The sequence below is a fragment of the Lampetra planeri genome, chromosome 58 (assembly GCF_965212315.1).
Source record: "Lampetra planeri chromosome 58, kcLamPlan1.2.h2, whole genome shotgun sequence".
In the NCBI taxonomy this organism is placed as follows: domain Eukaryota; kingdom Metazoa; phylum Chordata; class Hyperoartia; order Petromyzontiformes; family Petromyzontidae; genus Lampetra; species Lampetra planeri.
Window position 1 is genome coordinate 5,299,562 of NC_136164.1, and position 16,115 is coordinate 5,315,676.

Here is a 16,115-nt window from a genome sequence, read left to right on the forward strand (position 1 = left end):
CTGGGAGACACCGGTTGGTTTAACCATCAACTCCTTCATCAGTGAATAAGTTCATCTACAAGCCCCCCAGTAAATTTCGATTGACATCTTTCGTGACTGCAGGGATTCATCTTCTTGGTTCTTTCGGTAAAGTCACGTAGAATGGAAATAATAAAATAATAAAAATAAAACATAGTAAAATAATTCTCACGACGTTTCGGCCACAACGCAAGCAGCCGTCCTCAGGTGAAGAACAGGTCTGTCGAGAAGACAGAGTCTGAATGACACACTCCAGGCTTGGAGCGACTATAGCCTGGAGTGTTTCATTCAGACTCTGTCTTCTCGACAGACCTGTTCTTTACCTGAGGACGGCTGCTTGCGTTGTGGCCGAAACGTCGTGAGAATTATTTTACTATGTTTTATTTTTATTATTTTATTACTTCCCTTCTACGTGACTTTACCGAAAGAACCAAGAAGATGAATCCCTGCAGTCACGAAAGCTTTAAATCGAAACGTCGTGAGAATTATTGTATTATTTTTTTATTTTTATTATTTTATTACTTCCCTTCTACGTGACTTTACCGAAATAACCAAGAAGACAAGCCCCCAGTAGTGCGAATGTGGCCATGTCACCCAAACTATGGATTGTATGGTAAACCATTCGAGACACATAGACTCATAGAGACGCATACGAGACATACACTACACTATACACTGCACTACTATACACGACACTATGCACTACTATACACTACACTACTAAATACTACACATTACACTACTACGTCGTTTATTGTAAAACTACGTCGTTTATTGTTCCTATGACCACTGTTTCATTGCTTTTATGGCTTTATTTTGGTGATGTTCGATAAGTTTTTTGGTTTGGCCATGTTTGTTTGTTGTTGTACAGAGTCAGACTGATGGTCTTAATTTAAGTTGTCTTGTGGTTGTTGTTGTTGTTTGACTTGTATCCCACTGGGATTTTTGTGTACGGTGCTTTTTCTGCAATAATTTACTGTCTTTTCTTGGATTTTCTGTTTGCACTCAGTCACATATTCACTTTAAGATGTTTTTTGTTCATGTTTTTGTTTTTGTTTGTTGCGGTTGCACCCGATTCAAGAGCCGAATGGTTCACAGGGCTATACCTAATACATGAATCTTCTTGGTTCTTTCGGTAAAGTCACGTAGAAGGGAAGTAATAAAATAATAAAAATAAAACATAATAAAATAATTCTCACGACGTTTCGGCTACAACGCAAGCAGCCGTCTTCAGGTGAAGAATGAGACACTGCCAAGCTTGGAGCTTATATATAAGCTGGGTTGGAGGTGAAAGAAGAGCGCCTTAACAAAATAATGTGCATATCAAGAGGAATTTAGCATATTCATGGAAAACTAATCAATGAACTTGAACTACTATACACTACACTATACACTACTGTGTAGGCGTTATGAGTTTGCATCACTAATAAAGTTATTCCATCTTCACTTTCCACCACCCCAACCAACCAACCAACACACGTGGCTCAAATAAAGGTATACCGATCGCCGCGCATGCGCACTGGAGCTTTCCAGCGAGTGTCAGTCCGCGAGCCGAGCGGAGTCGTTCAGAAGCCGCCATGAATCCCGATCTGCGCTCAGAACGCGAAGGCGCCTCCTTCGATATCGAGAAGCTCACCGTCTTCATCGATGGCGGGGAGGAGCGGACCACCAAGAGACGGCAGATGGGTGAGCCGGCCCAACCTCCCCCACACCCCGTAACGACACGCCGAGCCGGCAAGGAACCTTCTCGTACCCCGACCCCTCTCAGGCCTAGTTGCTCTGCCGGGATTGTCACGCTTTCGCCGGTAGGCGCGAGTAGGCCGAGCCCCTCGGACCCGTCTGTGACGTTTCAGAATATTGTATTTCTTCTGGAGGAATCCGATGAGCTATCAAGTTCTTTCCCACCCCCCGCCAGAGATGTCTAGTTTGTAGTCGATTGTGTGAGTCTCACACGCCGTGCGTGCGACTTAGTAAGCGGTCACCTTGACTTTAAACTACTGATGATCGAGCCGTGGAAAATTCAGGACCTCGTCAAGGTAACGTGGAATGCGCATGACTGCTTCCGTTGAATGACCGCTGGTTGACCGAGGATCCCGACGATGGAACTCATGCGAGGGGAACCAAATGACGAAGTCTACCGGGCATCTGTGAAGAAAGAGCTTTATAGCTCATCGGATTCCTTCGGTGTCCAATGCGTAGCCTGCGATTATGAACGTTTGGCAAAAATATGAACGATGCAGTAAATTCACTTGATACAGTAAATGTGGCTGTGACGGTCCCACCTTAAGACGGAGAGACTTGTGTTGCCTCCGAAACGTCGTGATTTAATTTAGGTATTTTCATTTATTATTATGTTTTACCTACGTGACTTTACAGAAAAATCCTTGCAGTCACGAAAGCTTCAAATCTAGAATAAAGGTGTGCAGATGGTCACGGACAGGCAAACGAACGCGTGGGTTATATGACATAGTAGTGTTATAGGGTTATGACATCGTGTCAAGCAAAGTAGCGAGTGGGGTTTGGGCAGAACGCGCGTGCGAACGGATTGAAGGGACTGGTTGGCGGACGATGGTCCAGTTTCATCAATGGAGTGGTGGGTGGCCAAGGATTGGAACTCAGGTGCCGAGGGGACGTGAGGTGAGGAGATGGAACGATTATTCAATCGCATCGAGTACAGGTGTCTATGTATGTACTGTACGTTTAACTTCTTTCGCGCCGTACGTAGCCGACCGTGCTAATCGGAGGTGCTGGGGGGGAGACAAACTATGGGTTTCTGCGTCTGTGGGTCTCTGTGTGAGTCCATGGGTCTCTTCCTGAGTCTGTGGGTCTCTGTGTGAGTCTGTGTGTCTCTGAGTCTGTGGGTCTCTGTGTGAGTCTATGTGGGTCTGGATGTGAGTCTATGGGTTTCTGCGTCTGTGGGTCTCTGTGTGAGTCCATGGGTCTCTTCCTGAGTCTGTGGGTCTCTTTGTGAGTCTGGGTCTCTGTGTGAGTCTGTGGGTCTGTGTGTCCGTGGGTCTCTGTGTGAGTCTGTGTGTCTCTGCGTCTGTGGGTCTCTGTAGGAGTCTGTGGGTCTCTGTGTGAGTCTATGTGGGTCTGGATGTGAGTCTATGGGTCTCTGAGTCTGTGGGTCTCTGTGTGAGTCTGTGGGTCTCTTTGTGAGTCTGGGTCTCTGTGTGAGTCTGTGGGTCTATGTGTCCGTGGGTCTCTGTGTGAGTCTGTGTGTCTCTGAGTCTGTGGGTCTCTGTAGGAGTCTGTGGGTCTCTGTGTGAGTATGTGGGTCTCTGTGTGAGTCTGTGTACGTTGAACTTCTTTCGCACCGTACGTAGCCAACCGTGCTGATTGGAGGTGCGGGGAGTGGGGACAACAAAACTTAACACAAGCAGCAGTTCTAAAGAAATTAGTTTGGTCAATCTAGGCGATTTAAAGGTGCACTACCCCCGGTGACTTCCTAATATCGGAAGGAAGAGCATTCCAGACGGGCCCCAGAAGTGCATCTACCTGAAAGCGCGCGATACATTTGACCGCTTTCGTTCGATGGCCAGCCAAAAGCTGCTGCGAAAATTTAAAAAGCCGGTGTCTTGGTGGACTGCTGTATCTCTAGATGGTGTAAGACAGCGCTGGCTCGGAGAGGCCTTCAGCAGTGGATCGATCACGCCTCTTGATGAAGACGGGGTCTTTGTTTGTATTGATACTCCCAGATGAATGCCCCGTTTGTGCAGTGAGATTCTTTTTAGAGGCACTCGTCCACAGAATGGGAATGTCGAATTCCCCACCCCCCTCCCCCACTGCCACGGAGCCACTGAGGTTGAGTCGAGATGACGTGCTAACTTTTAGTAGGATGGTGTTGTGTTTTGTGAAGGTCAGTTGGCCAAAACGTCGAGACCTAAATATCTCGATATTTTATTTGTAAATTTACTCGATAATCTACTTCGCAAATGCAATTCGGTTTTCCCCTTCTGTTTCTACTACTCATTCAACTTTTATTGTTGCCTTGCGAATATAAAGTTGGTGGATTTGCCTGCGTTTGAACTCTGTTCCACTTTTGTGAACTTTGATCACTGTGTTACTGATTCGCCCCCAATCCCCGACGGCACTATCATGAATTGGCACGATGTGGGATCTGGCCATTTCCGTTAGTTTTCAGAGTTTTTTTGTTGCGTTTTTTTTCACGATTTTCATTTTATAAATTACTTAATTTGATCAAGTCTGTATTGCAACATCGCCCCCCTACTAGCAGACTGATGCCCACTTTGAGGCCGGTGTTGCGTACATCATGTGCCGCATAGGGACAGCTGCCACGGGGTGTGCCCTTGGCTCGACTGCAACAGGGGAGCAATGTGATGGTTGAGATGTAATGCAATGAGTTGCCGAGGCATTTAAGCATATACATGTCCGTCATTATCCTTACGTTTTCACCTTCCATTCAAACGGAATCATCGGTGTATAATTTGCAATTACAGGGACTCCTCTGCTTACGAACGAGTTAGACTTCTGTCAAATCCAAACGTGTTGTACGACATGTACACTAAACATGGGGAATGGCTTTAAAAGTTGTGTAATCTCCTGTAGATGCCACTGATTCTTTGTGTTCTGCAGATGTAGATGCCACCACCGCCATCTATTGCGCGGCGGTTAAACTTACGACTCTCGTTTCGAACAGGCAACTGGACATGCGGGCAAGTTTGTCGGTATGTCTGAAAGTTCGTAAGTCGAATATTCGTAAGCAGAGGAGTCCCTGTATAGTAAATAATTCATTGTTAACGCACACAATGAAAGAATCGCTTTAAATCGATGCCTGCCTGCCTCCCTCCTCACGTGGCGAAACGAGCACTGCGTACGTGACAAATGCTCCTCGTGCAGAGGTGTGGCGGTGCCTGAGGTGGAGACCAATGTGTGATCCGTGGGTGGGAGGGTGCCTTGTGTAACTTTAGCCTTGTGTGACAGCAGTGTGGCTGTGTCGTGTCTGCTTTTGTTGGCAGCTCTCTCCTCTTGTGACCCTCTTTGTGTGGTACTTGCACCGATTTGGCTGACCTCAATTTCAGTCCAAAGTCTCAGCCAGTATCTTACTTGGCAGATTATCACGATAGACTCTGGCTTCAGGATTGCGCACACACACACACAAAAGGGCCAGCAAATGCCATTGGCAGCGGTGAGGGTGCGAGGCAGGGTGAATTTACATGGTGTCGTAACACTATTATTCCCATAATAGAGGATTTTTTTGGGGTTGGATGGCGTAAATAAAATGTGTCGTTAAACCCGCCGCCACCACACGACACAGCCAGTTAGTAAGGTGTCACGTAAATAAACCACGTCAATACGTTAGTAGTACAGCACACCGGTGTGTTGGAGAGTAAACCCACAACTTTTACAATTCGAGTATGACGTTTCGCCAGTAATTACAACTAGCATCATCAGGCAACAGCCAGATTTTGCTGCGAAAGCCTACGTGTTAAACTGGCTTATTCTCGCACTGGTTATTTTTATACGAATGTAATCGTCCACATCAGTGGGGTTCTACACACAGCACAGAGACCTTATTCTCCGATATTATTATTTAGACGCAATTTTTAGTCTCTGTGTTTAAAAGCAAAATTTTGGGGGGTGAGGGGCTTGCGTCTTAGAATCTGGTAGGTGTGTAACCAGCTACGCATAACTCTGTTGATATGGAGCACAAGTTGACTTTCTGATGTGTCTTATAATCTGGAGAATTCGATACACGCCGAGCCCGTTGGTGAAATCCACTTCAGGATGAGGGCCTCTCCACGCTGTTACGGGTTCTGTGCTCTCCCCACGTTTGCGTTCCCCACCTTTTCCATCCCGCGCTGGTGAAGGTATGGTCACATCACCCCCAAAATCTGAGAACCGGTGCGTGGAAAAGGCTCGGCTGCGGTGGACCACGTTTAGTAGAGAGGTGTCATCATCAATTCAGCAATTAATACCGATACTTTTCCAACAATTTCATCAATTCCTCTTCAATTCAGCATCAACTCGGCAATTAAATTCAGGAATGAATACCGATACCTTTCGGCTAGCGATGCGTGCATCGAACGGTGTGTGTTTTGCGAGTCCATTGTGTTCGTTCCCAATTCGTGTTCGTCGCACACGATGGATGCACGTGACCAGCCCCGCCACCAGAGGCACCGGCATTCGCCAGTTAATTCTAAATCTCGAAAACTTTGACGAATCGCCGGTGCAGTTCGGATGACATTCACTTTGCAAGAAAGTAACCGACACGTAACTCGCTTGCGCCTGAATGCACGGCATTTGAATCGTACGTTGAGTTGAAATATACGTTAACATTTAACCACTTCCCAAAAATTCTGTCGAAGAGCCGGCGACCTTGTACCTTTTGCGTAACGTGCAAATGCCAACTCTTGAGCGATGAAAGCACAGATTGCTTCGGCCTTATCAGCGTCGAGCACGTTATTGATCCTCGGTCGTTGCACCCACGTGCCCTTTGCCCGTTGGGACCAGGCAGGTTGCAAAAACAACCTCCGGTCATCTCACAAGAGCTGACCTTGACCGAGAAGGAATAATCATCGATTACCTTACTCTTTGGTTTTTTCGGTAAAGTCACGTCGGTGAAAAGAAAAGAAAAATGAAAACAACTAAATTTTCATTTTTATTTTATTTTCTACCTACGTGACTTTACCGAAAAACAAAACAGAGTATGGACCCTTGCAGTCACGAAAACTTCAAATCTAGAATCGATTACCTGCTGGGTTTTGTCTTTCAATCGATCAGAGGAACCCTCTGATCGATTTTTGCCTCTCTTTTTACATACCAAGTCCCGATGTATGTGTAATAAAGCTCGTTGAGACGACTTCTGGAAGCCGTCTTTTATTCAACTTATTTTACAGTTTCTTCACGCCGCTGATAGGCAGCGTGAGAGGCACAGATAGACAGAGAGAGACGCACTGCCACGTGGCAACTCGGAGCCCCGCTCCCGCGTGGCCCCCATCCTCCGTTCGTTCCCGTTCTGACCACGTGTCGTTCGTCTCCACCCCTATTTAATTCCCGGGTCAGATGGTACGTTTCCGCCAATCCTCGTTAGCCTGCATCGAATCTTCCAGGCTCCCTCGGCAGCTCCCGGGACCACGCCCCTGACTCATCTCCCCATTGATTGTGGCCAAAGCCAGCAGAACCAATCCTTACAGCTGTCACCTTTCCATCACGTCAGGGCCACGCCCCCAGGCTTCCCCCCATTGGCTGTAAACCAGGACCGGCAGAGCCAATCACCATGACGAGTTGTGATACGTCAGTGAGCCGGATATATCCTCATATTACATATGTATGTGGAACTTCTTTTGGACCGTACGAAGTCAACTGCGCTTAATCGGAGGTGCGGGACGTCCCTAATTTCAACGCAACTTTTTTGTTTTTTCTACCAAATAGCATTTAAATTGGTTCACCTTTACGCGAGTTATTGCGACGACCGTGTTATGAACACAGAGAGCCCCACATAGACGGATGGACAGAGCTTAATGCGTTAGCTCTCTCAGTCTCTGTTGGCAAGTGTTAATCGCCGGTTGAATAGTAAACGGTGAAAGGGGCAGCCCCTGCAATTGCTTGCTCGCGTCCCTGCTGACAGAAGGACCTGCAACAGAGCAAGCTCTGAAATGCCTCTCTGCGTGGTATTTTGACCGACCTCTTTGTTGCTGCCCAGATGTCTTGGGAGAAGGAGGGAGTGCCAACATGTTGCCCTCACCGCATGCACACTGCCCAACTCTGGTGGTATACCCATTATTACTGCTGCGCAGAAAAAAAACATGGGTTTGGGAGATTTGAAGCTTTCGTGACTGCAAGGATTCGTACTCTTAGGTTTTTTCGGTAAAGTCATGTCGGTAAAAAATTGTCTGTTAAAAACTCTAACAGATAGGTGAAATTCCTCCCCGTAGTGGGTATTAATTCTAGATTTGAAGCTTTCGTGACTGCAAGGATTCCTACTTTAAGTTCTTTCGGTAAAGTCACGTAGGTAAAAAATGAAATTAAAATTAATAAAAAATTTAAATATAAATCACGACGTTTCGGAGGCAACACAAGTCTCCGTCATCAGGTGGGACAGATAGGTGGAATTCCTCCCCGTAGAGTGTATTAATTCTAGATTTGAAGCTTTCGTGACTGCAAGGATTCGTACTCTTAGGTTTTTTCGGTAAAGTCACGTAGGTAAAAAATTCAAACTTAATTTGGAGCTTTCGTGACTGCAGGAATTATTCTTTGGTTCTTTCGGTAAAGTCACGTATAAAGTTAAATTTATTATTTTAGGAAGGTAAAAAATTGTCTGTTAAAAACTCTACGTGACTTTACCGAAAAAACCTAAGAGTGTGGGTTTGGGAGTGGGGTGGGGGGGCGAGATTTTAATGCACTTCCCCCATTGTTTCAGATTCTGCCGCCAGCAGATCCCATTGCTGTTGCACCGGTACCAACGTACTCGCCGTAGACGCCGCAGCAGCCGTACGTAGTCGTGACGCGATCGCGTTTGTGACTAACTTTGTTGGCGCGGAAACGTTGCAGAGGGCCTGGCGGTGAACGACCCCGAGATGCGTCACGACGACCTGAACTTCCTGTCGCGGAGCGAGCGCTACGACGTGGCGGTGCGGAAGAGCGCCCTCATGGTGCGCCGCATGCAGCAGCACGGCATCACCGACCCCGAGGAGATCTACTGGTACAAGAGGTAACCGCCGCCATTCACCGCACCGCCTGCTCGCACACACCTGCCGAGCCTTCACCTGACCTCCACCTGACCTCCACCTGACCTCCACCTGACCTCCACCTGACCTCCACCTGACCTCCGCCCCATTCTCAACGAGCAGCTCTCGGTAACTGCGAGTGACTGTAAGCGAGCGTAATCCGTCGTGCTTTCCACGTTGCTTCCACACTGCACGCCATCTCGCCTGGTTCACGTCCCCACCTCGCTCCCGCATTGCTCCCCCCCCCTTGCCCATTTCACCACTGCGCCTCTCCTTGCTCCGTTGAACTTCTTTCGCACCGTACGTAGCCGGCCGTGCTAATCGGCGGTGCGGGGCGAAGGACAACAACGATAAACACAAAAGAAAGCAGTTCTAAAGAAATGAGTGTTCAAGCGAGGTGAATTGAAAATGCCTAGCTCCAGTGGCTTCCTAATATCGGAGGGAAGAGCGTTCCAGACGGCCAGATAAGCGCATCGGAAAGCGCGCGACGCAGTTGACCGCCTCTGCTCCGCGGGCAGCCAAACGCTGCTGCGAGAATGAAAAGGTGGACTGCTGCATCGCGAGATGGTGCAAGACGGCGCTGGATCAGAAGGGGCCTTCATCCAGCAGCGGATTGGTCGGAAGCGGCATGTGAAAGCGCGCGATGTGGTGACCATCATCGTAGCTGCCCCATGCCACTGCCATGACGCTCCTCCACATTCCTCCTCGCTTTCACCGCGCGCTCCCCACTCGCGTTCCCCCCTGCACCGCATGCGTTGCTGGGCACGACGTGTAGTGCCTGCTGCCCGTAACGCAGCAGGGTCTTCCCACAGTGTGACAGCCGCTTCGATAACGCAGCAGGCATTACCCATAATGCAACCTGGCGTTTCCGATGACACTGGAGGTGCTTCGTCAATGCAATGGCCGCTTCCCACGGTGCAGCACGTGCTACCCACAATGCAATTGTGCAAGTTTCTTAAATGCCACCGCCTCCATCCAGCCAGCAGTATAAATGTGTCCGCCGCAGTTAAGTCAAGCTGCGGGTCACGTGTATTGGCATAGAGTGTGGGTACTTCTTCGAGGTTCTCCAAGATAATCTGCGAGGGGAGACCCTCCCACCAGCACTGGCCAAAGCAAGCGATTATTTTTTAGCTCACAAACGCAAAAGTTGCTTCTCGGAGTCGGGCAGGCGCTACCCGCAACGCGACAGGCGCATCCCACAAAAAATGCAAAGGGGAACTTGACGTGACGTTGGCGCCTCCCCTCGCGATGATGGGAAGTCCCACAAACAAAGACAAAGTTTCCCCGTATAGGCTTCACAAACTGTAGGGGCAAGTGCTGTTAGCGAGTGGCACCTGCGAAGACCTGCACAGCACGCAAGGGGGTGGGTGGCCAGCACCACGCCCAACCGCCTTTATCTCCCCAGTTGCGATGGTTACACACCGCACCAGGTTATCATTTGAGGCTGAGTCGACCTAGGGGAGGCCCATGACCGATTAAGACAATCGTTACCGGTGTTGGCCGTGAGCGGGAATCGAACTCGGGGGTCACCAGGTTCGTAGCGTGACGCGCCGACGGGTACACTGCCGCTTCCGCACGCACGCAGACGCACGCAGACGCACGCAGACACGCACGCAGACACGCACGCACCCAGACACGCACACACCCAGACACGCACCCACCCAGACACGCACCCAGACACGTAGACACGCACGCAGCCACGCACGCACCCACACACGCGCGCACGCAGACACGCACACACCCAGGCACGCACCCACCCAGACACGCACCCAGACACGCACCCAGACACGGACGCACGTAGACACGCACGCAGCCACGCACGCACCCACACACGCGCGCACGCACACGTGGCAGTGTTTGGAGCCTCACGGACGAGCGGGTGGCGGCCGGGCGATACGCTGTGTGCAGGGCAGCCCTGGGCAACAGGGGAGACCCTCTGGGGGTGCACTTCCTCATGTTCCAGCCCGTCCTCGACACGAACACCTCGCCCGCCCAGCGGAAGCGGTGGCTGCCGCCCGCGCTCAGCTACAAAATCCTGGGCACCTATGCGCAGACCGAGCTGGGACATGGTACCGTAACTGGCGTGGGGCGGGCCTTTGCTCGATAACGCGCACGCACGCACACGCTTCAAACGACACTGGCCGAGCGAACGCATCGGTCAACGCGTCTCGGCTTTGGCGTGCTCCATATGGGTGTCTCTGAGCTCTGGAGTGCTCCATGGAGCCTCCGAGCTGTCGAACACCACTTCCTAACCTGATGCTCGCGTACACCTGGGGCTATGGCAGAGGTCGCAACCGGGTACCCGATACCCGTACCCTACCCGATACCCGGCTACCCGTACCCAGCCGGGTACGGGTACCCGTTTGCGACCCTGGTGCCGCCGGGTACGGATACGGGTAGGCCGTGAGTCACTGGTGAGTCACCGTTTGTCACTCATTTCGGGTAGGGTACGGGTAGGATACGGCTACCCGTACCCGGCCAGGTACGGGTACAGGTACCCATTTGCGACCCTGGTGCGGACGGGTACGGGTAAGGAATCAAAACCCGTTTGCGACCTCTGGGCTCTGGCTCGTCATCTCGAAGGAGTTCACAAGACGATTCGCCTCAAGGCGACAATCACTTATCAGTGGAGTTCTGCTTGTGTGCCCTAGCAAATCCTAAAGCTGCATAGCTACCTCGAGTAACTAACTTGGCAAACCTTTGTCCGGACGTCTAGACGAAGCCACGCGCTCTACCGAGGTCGTATAAAATATTAATTTTTCTACGAACAAACTCAATTTTAACTTTTCTAGCCCGTCGGGAAATCTCTTCAGCATTTGCGCATCCATCCGAGCGTCTCCAAGGTGCCGTGCCGATTACGCAGTTGACCCTTCCACTTGCAGTGCGCGTTGTCGGCCGCGTGAGAATCTCGTCAAGCGCGATCTCTCGCGCTTGACGATCGCCATCCACGCTCACTTGCCCGCCCCTCGCCCGCTTGAGATCGCTGCGAACTTCCACGCTCGCTCGCCTGCTCTCTCGCTCTCTGCCTCTCTGCTCCAGCGGTCGAGGGTTTTCATCTAATCCCCCGGGTCAACCTTTCTTCTCTTGTCTCTGTCCCCCATGGTGTGGAAGCAGTTTCCTCCCCGCAGCGATCCGTGCCCTTGCCTCCCAGGCTGGAGACTTTCCCCCCCCCCCCCCCGCCACCCGCCTGCCTGCCTGCCTCTGTCTGTCAAATAAACGTGCCCACCGTTTCGATTTAAAGCTTTTGTGACTGCAGGGATTCATCTTCTTGGTTCTTTCGGTAAAGTCACGTGACTTTACCGAAAGAACCAAGAAGGTGCCCACCGTTTTTTTGTGCGGAGCGGCAGGTTTTCGTCAGCTGTCAACCTTTCTTCTCTTGTCTCTGTCCCCCATGGTCTGGAAGCGAAATACAACTTACTTTGTTTCATGCAACCCGATGTATTTGTTAACATTAGGATTGTTTTTTACGATTGACCACCAAAGGGGTGCAAGGCTGCAGCAAAGGTTAAGAACCACTTCTCTAAACCCTGGGGTTGTGGCTCCGCATTGTGGGCCCAGAGAGTCATTGCGACCAGGGGTGGCTTTAGGCGGAATCGCGGTGTGGAGTCGGATGATTGGGACATTGACATTCCTGGGAGACACCGGTTGGTTTAACCATCAACTCCTTCATCAGTGAAAAAGTTCATCTACAAGCCCCCCAGTAAATTTCGATTGAAATCTTTCGTGACTGCAGGGATTCATCTTCTTGGTTCTTTCGGTAAAGTCACGTGACTTTACCGAAAGAACCAAGAAGGTGCCCACCGTTTCTCTGTGCGGAGCGGCAGGTTTTCGTCAGCTGGCGACGCTGCAGCAGATAAACTCAACGACAGGAGACCGTCGGTTATCCGCGCACCTGAGATTTTGACGTAAATGAACGGCTCGTGAATTTTCCCTTAAAAGCCCAAATTATTAATCTGAAAACAGCTATGCATTGTTATTCTTGTAAATGTTTCGTACAAGTTACGCAGCTTACACCAAGCAAATGTGTGCTCCGGTGAATGCAAAGTCCACTTGATCGCCTCTACAGTGCAGTAGTTGCATATCTTTACCACAGTGGGGCTGAGTTTGATTGATGTTGTTGATTGGCGTGGCTCTGCTGTCCACCTCGTGGGCCGAGTCTTCTGCTGCGAGGGAGCAGGAAAGTGTTACCCCTGAGCACGCTCATCGATCGGTCAATTCTTTTCTACAAATTGTAGTTTTGTTCATTCACAAAATCAATTTTCTTAACTTTAACATCATTTCCACCCCTATATTAGGGGTTTTTGGCATAGAGATCCGCACGATTTTAAATTAAACTATTTTTATTTTACCAGGTAATTCCCACTGAGCTATGTAGCTATTTTTCAGAAGCGACCTGGCCAACAATTGACAGCTCAAGCCGAGTGGCTTTGTCGCGTGGAAATTGACCACAGCCGGACACTCTAAACGCGTGGCGTTGATTCTAAATGTGGAGGGGGGGAAACCGGAGTACCCGGAGAAAAATCCACGCGACCGCGGGGAGAGAGAGAGAGACCCTCAAACTCCAAATATGCAGCGGGCGTCGGGGTCGGAATCGAACCCACGACCTCCTGTACACCAGGCGAGGTAGTTAACATCTCCTAGCCACCGTGATGACGATGAGAGAGAGGCAGCAAAACTCCAAATATACAGCAGCAGGCGTCAGGGTCGGGATCGAACTCACGACCTCCTGTACACCAGGCGAGGTAGTCAACATCTCCTAGCAACTGGCGCCCAGGTGCTTTCACACGCCACGCGACCGCTCGCCTGACGACCACAGCCACGGCGCTTGCTGCTTGCGCCCAGTGATGGGGTGTTCTCACCTTGTCTAAGCGGTGGTGCCGCGCCCGCTCTCCAGCATCCGTTGTTTTTCGGCCCGCTTCATAATAACAACAACAACAATGATAATTACTTATTGACCCAGACTATTTTTTTACCAGGACGGTCCTGCTACGTTGGGGTTTTTTGTTTTTCACATTCGGATGTTTTCCGGCCACATCTCGGATTGTTCATTATCCCGCGGCGGGAGGACACCTGAGCTCGCTCACGAGAGGGTGACGCTCTCTCCCCGTGCAGACGGAAACAATGCGATGATCATCCCACTTGCTCTACTACCTTCTAGCGAGCCAGAGTACGGCGCTTTGGGGAAAGAGTTTTTACAACATGTGCACTACGTTAAAGTCACGTAGAAGGGAAATAATACAATTATAAAAAATAAAACATAATAAAATAATTTAATTTTTATTATTTTATTATTTCCCTTCTACGTGACTTTACCGAAAGAACCAAGAAGATGAATCCCTGCAGTCACGAAAGCTTTAAATCTAAAAATGTGCACTACGATACACCAACCCCTCCCCGCCTCCAACCGTGCCGGATCAGAGGCCACATGCATAAGCCACCACCGCCCGGCTTCATTCAATCGATCGTGACGGTCCGCTGATGTGCCCACCGCCGCCGTCATCGTCGCGAGTAGCGCCAGGGTCTCTGCCGCCGCCACGAGAGGGTGACGCTCTCTCCCCATACAGACGGAAATAATTTCGATGATCATCCCACTTGCTCTACTACCTTCTAGCGAGCCAGAGTACGGCGCTTTGGGGAAAGAGTTTTTACAACGTGTGCACTACGATCCTTCAAACCGTGCCGGATCAGAGGCCACGTGCATAAGCCACCGCCTCCCGGCTTCATTCAAACGATCGTGACGGTCCTCTGACGTGCCCACCACCGCCGCCGTCACCGTCGCGAGTAGCGCCAGGGTCTCTGCCGCCGCCAGCATCACCACCACCATCGTGCCGTGCGGTGCCGCTGTGTCCGTAGAGGGTGCCTGCGCGGCAAGGTGGATGTCTTTGGGCTGCACTTCGTCATGTTCCTGCCCACGCTGAGAAGCCAGGGCACGGACGAGCAGCAGAGCGAGTGGATTCCCAGCGCCCTCGAGTGCAAAGTGCGGGGCACCTACGCTCAGACCGAGTTGGGACACGGTACCTGCGACGCGCGACCCGCGACCCGCGACCCCTGCCTCCGCACGCACGAGGGGGCCGCTGGACATCTGTACAAATAAATAAACGAATCGTAGCTTCAGCGGATTTCTCCAGGATGAATGATTTAAAAAAATGTTGATTCTGTGATTGAAGGAAGACGCCGCCCAAAAGATGAATCGCACGGTTCGATCGTTTTAAACGCGACACGTGCGTCGGCAAACGCTGCCCGAAAAGAATGAGTATATAATGGAAGACGTTTTGTCAGTGGTCCTTCTTCTTTCATTGGGCAGTGTGCTGTGAAAGAAGAACCACCGGTACAAACGTCTCGTGATTATAAAACGACAACTATTTTTATTTTTTGATTCTGGGTCCCGATTCAAGAATCAATTCTCCAACGTCCGGTCCGTCACTTGTTTTTGAACTCCGTTGAAAAACCGTCGGCTTCGTAATAAATCTTGTACTCCCGCTCATCCGCGCCCGCTGGCGTTACGCGAATGTTATCGCGCAAACACGCGTGTGCGATTTGCGCAAAATCGTAACACGACGCGAGATTTGTTGTTCGTATCGCGGCTCTGGTGTGCCAGCGTCGTCACGGCATCCGTCGATATAAATGCGTCGTGAAACCCGCCACCACCCGACACAGCCAATTGGTAAGGTTTGTCACGTAAACAGAACGTGCCAATTCGTTACTAATTCAGCACGCCGGTTGTGTGTTGGAGAGTACACCCACGACATTTACCATTCGAGTACCGTGAAGTTTCGTCGGTAGTTACAACCGGCCTCATCCGACGACAGCCACAGTTGTGGCAAAATAAAAATGGAAGGAGACTACAGCTGGGTATTGGAATGATTGTGCGGAGATGTGATGATTAGTTTTTTGTGACACGTGGGCGTCTATGCCACTGCGGTGTATGCGAAAATGCTTATTCCTCTGTTATCATTATTATTTTTACTGCGAGTGTTTTCGTGGTTCAAGAACACGCAGCCCAAGGGGTTTCGCCGAGCTGGTTTTGTTGCCCTTCGCGTCGAAAAAGTAGAATAAACGATGTCTCCGTGGTTTGAAACGTCCCATGTGACGCAACGCTCGGGGCGCTAACTCTGCGCGGCATTGTGGGAAGAATACCCACGGTGCCGTGCAGCCAGAGGTCGCAACCGGGTACTCCATACCCGTACCCTACCCAATAATCCGGCTACCCGTACCCGGCCGGGTACGGGTACGGGTAGGTCTTGAGTCACTGGTGAGTAACCGTTTGTCACTCATTTCCCAACGTCTTGTCTCTTCTCACAATTCAAGTTCCTAGAATCAACCCACCCGCGCCTGCAACATGGCTTCATCCCAGAGGTCGCAATCGGGTACCCGATACCCGTACCCTACCCGTACCCGGCCGGGTAC

General features: G+C 50.5%; 1 protein-coding gene across 1 annotated transcript in view; it reads left to right on the top strand.

The window, feature by feature from the left end:
• Window positions 1–1,539: 1,539 nt before the first annotated feature.
• Window positions 1,540–16,115, top strand: part of LOC144735973 (peroxisomal acyl-coenzyme A oxidase 1-like) — a gene marked incomplete at its 3' end in the record, with an annotated part of 34,264 nt that continues 19,688 nt past the window's right edge. Inside the window, exons 1-3 of the mRNA XM_078618575.1 lie at window positions 1,540–1,704; window positions 8,533–8,692; window positions 10,617–10,777. Of these exons, the coding sequence (XP_078474701.1) occupies window positions 1,596–1,704; window positions 8,533–8,692; window positions 10,617–10,777 (430 nt within the window). The remainder of the gene's footprint in view (window positions 1,705–8,532; window positions 8,693–10,616; window positions 10,778–16,115) is intronic.